General features: G+C 44.5%; 1 protein-coding gene across 1 annotated transcript in view; it reads right to left on the minus strand.

Annotated features, from left to right (window-relative positions):
• Positions 1-13,071, minus strand: part of ATP8A2 (ATPase phospholipid transporting 8A2) — a 1,219,142-nt gene that overhangs the window by 971,357 nt on the left and 234,714 nt on the right. The window contains exon 17 of the mRNA XM_029602569.1: positions 4,233-4,338. Within this exon, the coding sequence (XP_029458429.1) occupies positions 4,233-4,338 (106 nt within the window). The remainder of the gene's footprint in view (positions 1-4,232; positions 4,339-13,071) is intronic.

Consider the following 13,071-nt stretch of genomic DNA (forward strand, 5'->3'; position numbering starts at 1 on the left):
TTTCACTCAATACAGTTAAGATTTGGAATTTGTTGCCAGAGGATATGGTTAAGGCCGTTAGTATAGCTGGGTTTAAAAAAATGTTTGGACAAGTTCCTGCAGGAGAAGTACATAAACTGTTATTAATCAAGCTGACTTAGGGAATAACCACGGCTAATTAGCGGCATTAGCAGCATGGGATCTATTTAATGATTGGTACTTTCCAAGTACTTGTGACCTGAATTGGCCAATGTTGGAAACAGGATGCTGGGCTTGACTCAGTCTGACCCAGTATGGCAGCTTTTTATGTTGTTATATTCTTATGCTCTGACAGCTGTGGCGATGGGGCTGCACACAGCCTCAGTATGCTAATATGTGAGGATGCACTTTTACACATGTAACCTTTTCCCGGGCTTCTGTGCAAAACTGCATGCAGAGTGCAAAAGCCTGTACCAAGTTCATGTGGTTTTGCACATCCACCCTGATTGCCCCTGTGTTGTTTTTTTTTTGGACTCTCCTTGTTCCCTGGAAATTCCTATGTCTTGGGAGTAGGAAGCTCCACAGTTGAACTCTCTGCGGAGGTCCTGCCAGGCCTCTGTCATGGTCCTGGTGTTTCTTTGGACCTCACAGATCAGGAACATGATGTCTTCATATTCCACCGCTTGGGAGACCAGTCTGGCCATGTCCCTGCCAGTGAAATTTGGCTGATTTGCCAAGGGTCCATTTTGAAATGAACCATTTCAAATAAATATTTGCATTTCCTCCCTCCTTTGGGGGAGGAAATGCAAATATTTTAAATCCTTCACAGGTTCTAAAATACCAGGGCAAATCTGTGCAAACACCTATGGGCTCATATCTGGGACTGCACAAAGATGTTTAAAGTTATCCTCCCTCCATGGTAAAGTATTTGCATGTGTAAGTGGATGCATGGAGATTAATGCTAGAATTATCTAAACTGTGTAGCAGGAGCTATATAGTTTATAAAGCACTGTTTATTTCTGCTTCAAAAGTACATGTGTATATATTAGTATACATGTGTAACACTTTGCTATGGAGTTTGCAGTTTCCCCTGCAGCCATAAAAGTATTTATTATTTTGGGCTATTCTTTCCATCACGTTTATTCTTTCTGCAGATCTGGGAAGGGGGGGGGGGGGTTTCTTGTGGCGGGAGGAAGGAAATCTCTCTTGCCCCAGAAGGAATGTTTTTCCTTATGTGTGTGTATCTCTCTAGAACTGTACTTTCCTCAAGGAAAAAGAATAGGAAAAAGACTCCACACGACCCAAAAGGGAAAAAATCAAAATTGCAGTCATTACAATGGATGAAAAGTATAAAAGTATAGTATAACTAAAGGAATACATTTGTGTTGTACTTTCCTGGCAGAGGAGACTGTCCATGATCCAGAAAGAGGCACTCCCAGGGTGAAGCTCGGCCATTGCACTCGGGCCATGCTGACCTCTGCAATTTCCCCTTATGTGTTGTACAAATCTATTCCTCTAGTTATTCTTTTCATCCATTATAATGACTACAAATCTTTAGTGATGTCAATTTTACTGTGAATATCTGAGAATGTTTACGTAAACCCCCTCCCCAAACCTTCCCCCCAACTTTCCGAAACCCATCCCGAATCAAAGTGATACATATAGAGAAAGTGTCTGACTCTATACAGAGTCTCTATTTATCTCTCTCTCTCCCCTAACTATAAGTCTAGCTGAGCCATGCAGCTTTTTAGCCAAATAAGGAACTTATATGGTTAAGTGGTGGCCACTGAACGTAGGCACATATTCAGCGGCTGCTACTTAGCCACATAACTCCTGCTTATCTGGCTAAATAGTGCTGAAAGCCTTTTGAATATTGACCTCTTAGAAACTATGAGGTGAATTTTAAAAGCCCAGTTCGCGCCTTAATTAGGGGATGTGTGAATAAGTTAGACTAACGCGCATGGAGTGGATCTCAAAAGCCACCCGGATACGCGCGTAACTCCTGCAACTTGCACATCTTGACAGTGGCCTCCTGCCATGTAACTTTATTTTTGCTATGGATGGCGTGTAAGTTAAAAATTAAAGAAAACTAGGCAGATCTTTGGGATTTTAAGGGTCAGGGCTGACTGGGGGTAGTGAAGGCTATTAAACTAGAGGAGTTTGGAGGACCTAACTCTTAACTGGGCAAACTGGGGGTGAACTGGAAATAACGGTGCATGCCCCTTTCAAAATCATGGTAGAAGCAGGATTTGTGCACACCCACTTAAAATTTGGCACACGTGCACACAGCCAGGCTATTTTATAACATATGCAGGCTTATGTACCTGTATGTTATAAAATAGCAGCATTCCTAGATGTGGGCAGATGTATGCTCAGGAGCTGTACAGTTTATAAAATATCATGCATTTCTGCTCCAGAAGTGTGTGCATATGTTTCAGTATGCACGTATATATCCAGTGAAAGAAAATATGTACTTTCTCTGCCCATTTTTATATACATACATGTTTATCTATTCTACAGGCGAAATAATTGCAACAGTGTGCAAATAAACACCTATAAATAAATGCAGAGGCAGGCATAGTTTGAAGTAGTTATCAGTACTTGGAATCACCAATTGGCCAATACCTCCTCTAGTTCTCTCAGTCCTTCTCCAATTCACCTAGACCCTTTAGCACATTACTTGGATAGAAAGTATGATTTTACTTGCATAAGTCAATTAGAAAATGTAAAAGTGTATGAACAAGTTTGCTAATGTATATGTGTACAGCTTTTAAAAATAGCAACTTCTGCACATACTTTGCCCTGAATGCCTCTAGACCGTCCCTTTGTTTCCCCAGTAAAATGTACATACAAAACCAACAATACACATAGACTCTCAACATTTATAAAACACACTGGGCAGGATTTTAAAAGGGTTACGCGCATAAGGTACGAATGTAACCCTTTTAAAACCCCCCTGCTTTTGCATAGGCTCGGCGGCCCTTTTAAAACCCCCCTATTTTGCATACGCTCGGTGGCGCACGCAAGCCCCGGGACGCACGTAAGTCCCGGGGCTTGACTGGGGGGGGGCGTTTTAGGGGCGTGTCCGGGGGCGTGTTTCTGGCTCGGGGCATGGCCGAGTGCCCCAACACAGCGACCTGTGTCAGGGCCTGCCGCGCCAGCGCGCGTAAGTTGCTACTGCCCGGAGGCAGTAGTAACTTTTAAGATAAAGGTAGGGAGGGGGTTTAGAGAGGTCCGGGGGGGTGGGTTAGGTAGGGGAAGGTGCGGGGGGGTGAATGTAAAGTTCCCTCCTACGCCACTCTGATTTCGGAGCGGCCTCGGAGGGAACGGGCAGCGCGCGCAGCGCTTGGCGCGCGCAAGATGCACAAATGTGCACCCCCTCGCGCGCGCCGACCCCGGATTTTATAAGATATGCGCGGATACGCACGTATCTTATAAAATCCCGCGAACAAAAGTACGCGCGCGCGTAGATTTGTAAGATCTACCCCTATATGCGCACCTACATGCTACTTATACATATATATGCTATTTTTACGCATGAAAACCTTTTGAAAATTCATTCAACAAGAAATGAAATATCTTTTGAGGAATCAGAAAATAACCCAGGAAAGATACTAGCGTACACAAGAACAGATATGTTACTTTAAGACCAGTAGGTAGTACTGTAGTACTGCTTTAACATTATGTCACAGACTTAATTCAAAACTTGAACTAGATGAGCTGCAGCAGACTACAAGTCAGTTATGGCCTTATTTCTGTATTAATTAACGAAAGGGTTCTCACAACTGGTCTTTGTGGTCCCCAAACAGGTCTATTATTTAGGGTAATCAAAATATATATCATTGCTTTGCATTTATATGACATCTTTCTGCAGGGTGCCTTACAAAAAAAAATGCTGAAAATTCATAATCAGAGATGTCCTAAAAACATGAATAATAACAAATATAGTATTTTGGGAAAAGCAAAAAAGAGCAGATGAGTTTTAAGTTTAAGTATGTACACTAATTTGGATTAAAGACCAAGTATATGCAAATATATCTCATGCATATACATTTTGGATATCTTAAAAGCAGACCTGTGTGAGAACCTTAAAGAACAATGTTGAAAACTGCTATATTACTTAATGCTACACTGAAGTTGTGCAGTACAGACTGAAATCTCTTTGGGTGTGTTTCTGTAGAGCAAAGTTTTCTGTAAAGGATATGACTCCCAGCCTTCTTTTTATTTCTGCCACACATATCAGCAAAATAAAATAAAAGCAAAAAATAATTAACCTGGAGAAGATGCCTGGTAGATTATTGTGTTTTCACTTTTCTCAGGAACAACAGTATGACACACAGCCAGCAAAGTGAGGAATTCCTTTATCTTAACTGCTGTGGGCTACAAATAAAAAAAAAATATCATGTTAATTCAATAACAACATTACATACAGATGCATTTCATGAGTTCCAGTTGTGTTTGCAATTGTAAACTGACAACATGATTTGTTGCTCTCTCTTTTCATCTCACATTGTTCCCTATCAATTGGAGATATCTAAATATAAAGATTGATTTAACATGTGCAATATAATCTGTGCTACAGAAATAAATTTGAGAATACACTTTATTAAGCAAGTTTGTTTACTTTAAAAGGTGTTTTCTGTAGCTAGCAGAATGTGGTGATGTTATTTGGCAGCACTGAACAGACCCATCTCTCCAAGTTAGTAGAGCTTTGAGCTCTATTGAGCATGTGCAGAAGTTCTAGTGTTGACATTGCCTCATGAAGCTCCTCAGCCTATATCAGAGCTAAGTCTAGCTGTGTAATCAGCTCTCCAGGGAGGTGGGCAGATATCCCATGTCTAATTCATCCTGCTATTTATGGAAAACACAATTTACTGTAAGCAAACTTACTTTTTCCGTTGATAAGGAGGCTAGGGATGTGCAGCCAAAAAGTTTTTGTTGCATTCGTGATTCGGATTCGTCGGGGCGCAAATGTGTTACATTCGGCCGTATGGCGCCCCGATGCGTTAATACGGCGAGTTAAATTCATGTCCCAGCTAAAATTAAAATTAACTACAACCCCCCACCCTCCTGACCCCCCCAAGACTTACCAAAACTCCCTGGTGGTCCAGCAGGGAGTCCAGAAGCCATCTCTGCATTCTCACACCCTCGTTTGCCGGTTTCATCATGGCGCCGATAGCCTGTGCCACAGGGGCTACCGGTGCCATTGGTCAGCCCCTGTCACATGGTCACCGGCGCCATCTTGTGCTCCTACCATGTGACAGGGGCTGACCAATGGCACCGGTAGCCCCTGTGACATAGTATGAGCAAAGGCTATCGGCGCCATTTTGAGTCCTGGCATCAGATGGCTGGCGTGCAGGAGGTCACTCCGGGACCCCCGTTGGACCCACAAGGACTTTTGGCCAGCTTGGGGGGGCCTCCTGACCCCACAAGACTTGCCAAATGTCCAGCGGGGGTCTGGGAGCGACCTCCTGCACGCCGGCCGTCCGATGCCAATACTCAAAATGGTGCCGATCGCCTTTGCCCTCACTATGTCACACATAGTGAGGGCAAAGGCGATCTGCGTCATTTTGAGACGCAAAGGCGATCGGCGCCATTTTGAGTATTGGCGCCATTTTGAGACGCAAAGGCGATCGGCGCCATTTTGAGTATTGGCATCGAATGGCCGGCGTGCAGGAGGTCGCTCCCGGACCCTCGCTGGACTTTTGGCAAGTCTTGTGGGGGTCAGGAGGCCCCCCAAGCTGGCCAAAAGTCCCTGGGGGTCCAACAGGGGTCCCGGAGCGACCTCCTGCACGCTGGCCGTCCGATGCCAGGACTCAAAATGGCACCGATAGCCTTTGCCCATACTATGTCACAGGGGCTACTGGTGCCATTGGTCAGCCCCTGTCACATGGTAGGAGCACAAGATGGCGCCGGTGACCATGTGACAGGGGCTGATCAATGGCACCGGTAGCCCCTGTGACACAGGCTATCGGCACCATGATGAAACCGGCAAACGAGGGTGTGAGAATGCAGAGATGGCTTCTGGACTCTCCGCTGGACCACCAGGGAGTTTTGGTAAGTCTTGGGGGGGTCAGGAGGGTGAGGGGTTTAAATTTTTATTTAGGTGGCCAAATAAAACAGAAATCTGTTAAATACGTGGGGAGTCGCGATGCGTTTTGCATCCCCACGTATTTAACAGATAGGACAAAATAAGTTGCGGATTACAAATACGTGGAAAACGGATGCACATACCTAAAGGAGGCCGATTTAGCTATTACATGTGGGGAGTCCCAAGGTGAGGGTTGCAGCTGAGCGTTTTCTTATTAAACAATCCGGCCCAGACTGGAGAACATATTAGAGTGAGAACAGATTTTGCAAATCTGATTGTCCAAATGTGCTGTCCGTTTTTGAGAGATTATCAAGACAGTAGTGGGATGTAAAGGTGTGAACTGAAGATCAAACTGCAGCTTTGCAGATATATTTGATGGGTACTTCTCGAAGATAAACAACAGAAGCAGCCATGGCGCTCACTTGATGAGCCTTCATAGAGTCTGTGGCTTGCAGTCTTGCTAAGGTATAGCATTGGTGAACACACTTAGCCAGTCAGTTAGACAAGGTACACTTAGCAACCACTACTCCTAACCTGTTGGTGTCGTATGAAATACGACACCAAAAAATTAAAAATAAAAAAATAAAAAAATAATAAATATGACACAAATAGCCAAGAGGTTTTATAATGCAGCTGAGTTCATTTCTTGTAATATGCAAAGGGCCTTTTGCAATCAAGTATATGTAGAGCTTTTTTACTGTTATGCACATAGAAGCTAGGAAAAGGGTAGGCAATATGATGGATTTATTGATATTGAAAGCCGAGACTACTTTAGGCAGAAACTTTGGATGAATATGGGAAATTACCTTGTTGTGGAAGAATTGTATATACAGAGAATAGTGAACGAGAGCTTGGTGTTCACTGACTCTTCTAGCTGAAGTCACTGCGATGAGGAACACCACCTAGGCACCTACCATGTCAAGTACTTTAGAGAATTTGACTCCAGTGGTGCAAAGGGAAGCTTCATTAGTTGGAAAAAGACCTCATATAAGTCCCATGGAACACGTGAATTTTTTACTAGATGTTTGACCTGCCATAGATCTTTCATAAAATGAGAGATCAGTGATTGAGTAAATATCAGTTTGGCATCTAGTTGACCATGGTAAGCTGCTATAGCACTGAGATGTACTTGTACTAAAGAGGTATCAAGATCAGAGTGAGAAAGATGGAGTATTTCAGCAGATTATTAGAGTCACAAAAAAATGGGTCCAAAGAGTTCATTTGGAGTACCTATTCCATTTAAAAGCATAATTTCCTCAAGTTGAATGCTTTTTAGAGAAGACTAATATGTCCACAATCTCTGTAGGTAAGTCGAGATTTGTGATCGCTGATCACTCAACATTCAAGCTGTGAGATTGAGGGCTGAAAGGTTGGGATGATACAATTTCCCCTCTTCCTAAGTTAACAACACAGGATCTAGCCACAGATATTTGAGAGGACTGCTGGAAAGTTCTAAGAGATATGCATACCAGATCTGTCTGGGCCATGCCGGTGCTATAAGGATCAGTCAACCACAGTGCTGGAGAATCTTTTGAACTGTTATGGTGATAAGCAGTAACAGTGAAAAAGTGTATAAGGCTTTGTCCCCAATCAAGGAGAAAAGGATCCTGAGGTAGTCTGTCATCACTTGGCAGAAATGAGAAAAATTAATTGTTTTGTGTTCTGTTGCAATGCGAATAGGTCCATTGACAGTAGATCCCATAAGCTGAACAGTTCATTTGCCACTGATTGCTGTAGAGACCACTCATGCGAATGAAAAATTCTGCTGACTCAATCTGCCAGTGTGTTGGAGAGCTTGGCAGATAGGTGGCTTGTAGCACAGTTTGATTTCTTTCCTCCCAATTCCAGATTTGTAGGGCTTTCTCACAGAGAGACCATGATCCCATTCTTCTTTGCTTATTGACGTAAAACATGGCAACGTGGTTGTCTGATTGAATCATGATGCTCTTTCCCTGAAGGAGATGTGTGAACACTGATAGAGCATGTTTCATGGCTCTCAATTCCAGTAAGTTGATTTGACAACAGCTCTCTTGAAGAATTCGGATGCCCTGAGTTTGAATGGTCCCAGTGTGTGCTCTCCAGGCACTGGTGAAGGCATCCATCACCAGTACCATTTGTTAGAGGAATGAGAGAAGAAGGGATCCTTCCTGAAGAAATGGAGATGAACCCACCATTGTAACTCCCATTTCATTGTCGCTGTTATTTGCACTGGAGGCAAGATCAGTTGAGTTAATTGATCCCACTGGATGTGTAAACCCCACTGGAATAGCAGATTTGAAGATGGGTAAGCAGAATCACTTGGATGGCTGTTGCCATATAACTGAGGAATACAGGGAGCTTTCTGGCCATCAAGAGTGATGTCATGGCGAATGCCCTGCTAGGAGGCTGTTAACGACTGTCGCTGCCTGTCTCTACTCCGCCCTCCTTACCTCTTTGGTGACTCCTCTCACAGTTGATGGATGTCTGGCTGCAGCAGCGTCTGCCTGCCGTCCTCTCTGGCGTCCCCGATCCGGCTTAGGCGCTGCATCCCGCCATGTTGTTCAGCTGCCATAGGGCGCACGCACCGCGTGGCCCTGCTTCTTATTCCTTCTTTGGCGCGAACCTCAAGGGTGTCCCCCTGTGATGATGTCATGCATCCCGGATACAAAAGCCTACTCTGTTTGCTAGCTAAACGAGTTAGCAAGGGACTCCTTACGGATGGGATTCGCTCTCCGTACCTAACTACTTTGCCTCTCCTCTATCAGGGTACCCACTCCTCGGGGGCCTCTCTCTTTTCTTTCAGGTCCCTGTCTGGAACCGGTACCCTCTCCTTGAGGGCCCATGTTCCCGGACTCGCTGCCTGAGCTCACTTCTGCTTGGAAGAAACCGCTTCCTACACCATCAGTGAGTTACCATCTATATTCTCTCAGAGCTGTTCCCTGGAACCAGGTACTCGCTCCTCGAGGGCCTGCCTCTATTCCAGCTTCTGTATTACCTTCCGGGAGAAATCGCTGTGTGAGTATTCAACCAACATGACGCCATACCAGTACCCTGTGTATGCTCCACTGTACTCACTATCTCAGTTTCTCTCCACTACAGCACAGCTATTGAGGGATCGTTGTTCCAGTGTCCTGAGGGACTACAAGCCCAGCCGGGCTTCATCTCTACTCATTACTGCCACCTCTGGTGGCTTCTCAACTCTGTTAATAAAATATAGTTCTGTGTTGTGTCTCCTAAAGCTGAGCCTGACCTGTGGCCCCTCATGAGACTTCCCCCTGTGGGTGTGGTCATCTGCCACAGTGTCCAAGGGTCCAGACAAAGCCTTACAAACAATAACAGAGGCAGGTATGTTCTCTCTTACAGTGAATCTATTCAAGTCCTCATGAACTTAAGTCTTTGAGTGGGCTCTAGGTTTAACTTCTCAAAGTTCACCAGAAGACCTATGTGGTACAGAAGACATATCTTTGAGCAAAGGTAACAGAGCATTTCTTCCCATGACTTTGCTGTGATGAGTCAATCATCCAGACATAGGAAAACGTATGTTCCCTGTGACATAGATGAGCTGCTACTACCACGAGGCATTTTGTAAAGACCCTTGGGGATGATGATAGGCCAAACAGGAGTTCTTGTATTGGAAGTGGTAAGAATCTACCTAGAAGCAGAGGTAGCACCAATACCAAGGGTGGATGGGTATGTGAGCAAATGCATCCTTTAGATCTACCGTGTTTCCCTGATAATAAACCCTACCCTGAAAATAAGCCCTAGCTTGATTTTCAGGATTTTTGGAGTAGGGCTTGAAATATAAGCCCTACTCAAAAAGTAAGCCCTAGTTTAAGTTCCACTCCAAGACTTGCCCGGCACCCCCCCCCACCCAAGATTTACCAAAAGTCCATGGGGAGGGCCCGAAACCCAGGGGGGGGCAGATGGGGGGTTGTAAAAACAAAAAAACCCCAATCCACCCAACCCTTCAATTTAACTTCATTGCACCCACCACCACCCTCTCAACTCCCCCAAAACTTGCAGAAATTGCCTGGTGGTCCAGCGGGAATCCCGGGAGTGATCTCCCGCTCTCGGGCCATCGGCTGCCAGTAATCAAATGGTGCTGATGGCTCTTTGCCCTTTCCATGTGAAAGGCTATCGGTGCCATTGGCTGGCCTCTGTCACATGGTAGAAGCAATGGACTGACCAAAATAAGGGGCATGGAATGGCTGTCCTATGAGGAAAGGCTGTTCAGTTGGAGAAGAGACGACTAAGGGGGGATAAGATAGAAGTCAGCGGCACGTCTTTTGACCAACACCAAATTACATGAACACATTTCCCCTGTCCTTCTAAAATTACATTGGTTACCAATTTCCTGGAGAATTAAATACAAAATCCTAACCATTTTACATAACCTGATTCACAGCCACAATAGCCCCTGGCTTTCCACAATTCTTCACCTTTACATCCCCTCACAAACCCTCAGATCTCAAAACCAGTTTCTTCTCCAGATTCCTTCCCCCAAATCTACAAGACTCAATATAACAAGAGAGTGGGCCTTTTCCATCCCTGGCCCCATCTTATGAAATTCCATACCCAATTCCATCAGAATATTAAACGATAACAAGATTTTAAGAAGGCCATAAAGTATTACCTATTTAAACAGACTTTCAAAGACGTTTTATGATTTTATCCTGTCTATGTCCAGTTTTGTCCACTGACATGGTCCTCTACCTTAAGTTTGTCTGTAGTTTCCCTATTACCTGTTTTTGTTTATTCATTTATTGATTTTATTCTTTTTAATTGAATTTATTTTATATGTAAATGCTGTACAATACTTCTTTATTATGCTCATTTGAGCTCAGTCAGAGAGAGGACCCTCTCTCTGACTGAGCTCAAATGAGCCCAAAAATCTGGAATGCATTACCACTTGACATTAGAACAGAACCAAGCATTCAGAAGTTAAAAAACTGATAAAGACCTGGCTATTTGAGCAGGCATTTAATGAAGTAAATGGAGCCAGTAGTTGATTACTTCAATAGCCGATTAAGACATTAAATTTTATTAAGTTTTAGGTTATAGTTTTATTAGTATGAGGATAAATTTCATAATATGGTGGCCAGGAAGGTTAGGGTAGAATCCTTAGAGCCGAGGAATTTTGCTGAAATTCTGAAGTATTAATGATAGTATTCATTGAAGAAACAATGCGCAGAAGCACGTAGAATTGTTTTAAGGAATTCATTTTATGCTATCTATATAAATAAAAATGTTAAATAGTTTGGACAAAATCGCTAATCTCAGAAACCACTGAACCGACTGCTTTCAAATTTGGACACAACCTTCATTTCGCATACAGGAAGGTGCTTCTGTACTTACATTACAGATATGTCACACCTGTGACAGGTAAAATTGGTTTAAACATTTTTTCGAGAAAACAGCGACATCTGCTGGACGTAAGCGCCATCTGTTACACCTTACACTTACACACGCTACAGTAATCATTTCGCCAGTCCAGGTCCATGTTTCACTTCCATTTTAATACATTCGCGCACTTTTTTCGCCAGAAGATAACTATTTACTTTACAGATAAAATACACCCACCACCCTCCTCATGCCCCCCACACACAATCCAAATTGATTTACTTCCCACAGCCTCCCAACACACACAAAACCACCCTCCTCACACCCCCCACACGCCAAATTTATTTACTTCCCAGGCCCTCACAACACACACAAAACCTGACAGAAGTCCGGGAGTCTCCAGCGGGGGGCCAGGACCGGTCTGGGACACATCTCCTGCACTACGGCCGTCGGCTGCCAGCACTCAACATGGCGCCGATGGCCCTTTCCCTTACTGTGCCACTCGGGGACACCAATGGCAGCAGTAGCCCATGTGACATAGTAAGGGCGAGGGCCCCTCGGTGCCATTTTCAGGACTGGCAGCCGGCGGACCTTTGCCCCTACTATGTCAGAGGACCTACTGCTGCCATTGCTCCACTCCACTGACATAGTAAGGGCAAAGGGCCATCGGAACCCGTTTCAGTGCTCGCAGCCGACGGACCAACACCAATACATCGCTCCCGGACCGCTCCTGAACGCCCGCTCCACCAACAGACATTTTTATCAGGTCTCGGGGGTCTGGAGGGTGGGGGGGTGGTAATGAATTTATTGCGAACATCTTGGGGAGTGGTCACGAGGGGGGGGCAGGTTTCATTCATTCAGCAACTCTGGGAGGGGGCAGGGGGGTGGGCTACTGTTTTTCGCAGGGCTGGGGGAGGGAGGGCAGGAGAGTGTGGGGTGGTTAGTTTAAGAGAACTTTTCTCATACGGTTGTTTTTTGGGGGAAAGGAGAGGTTCACACACAAATACATACACTAAACTTGCATGATCTCGGGAACGCACCAAAATAGCCCTCCCCAGACCACAAAACAAATTTGGAAGTGCAAATTTGGTTAGGCACTCCCCTATTTGGCTACATAACGCGCACAGACGCCCAGGGACAGACCACATGTAGCACCAACAATTTTAATTTCTCAGGTCTTGGGAGGGGGCAGGAGGGTGGGGGGTTATTATTTGATTTAAAGGGTTGGGATTGGGGGGGGTTTGGGGGGGGGGGGGGTTCATATGGTTTTAGAGTAGACAGGTTACCAATACAGCACAGACTTGAAAACTAAAAGGCACAATGAAAAGCTGTTAAGTCAGATCAACTGGGTCCACCAGAAGAAAGTTAGGAAAGAAAAACATTCAAAACAAGGTTGTACAGAGAAGAGCTGGCAAAGGGTGCCATTTATAAAGCCATGATAATGTGTTATCTACTGGTAAATGCATTACCACATGGATAGTTAGCAGAATTTGAAATTCCATCCATTATCTGTAGCTCAGCAAACCCAGAACATCTTGTGTAGGTAAATGAGTTGATTTGCATGGAAATGCATGCAAATCATCTCAATATGGAACTCAAATAATACAGCTTGTGTTCAAAGTTCACAATCTCTGTTATTTGATGAACATTAACTACACCTCAAAAGGTGTTGTTAACATTCCTCCAGGAGCATTGAAATGCCA

This window comes from Rhinatrema bivittatum, chromosome 5, assembly GCF_901001135.1.
Source record: "Rhinatrema bivittatum chromosome 5, aRhiBiv1.1, whole genome shotgun sequence".
In the NCBI taxonomy this organism is placed as follows: Eukaryota; Metazoa; Chordata; class Amphibia; order Gymnophiona; family Rhinatrematidae; genus Rhinatrema; species Rhinatrema bivittatum.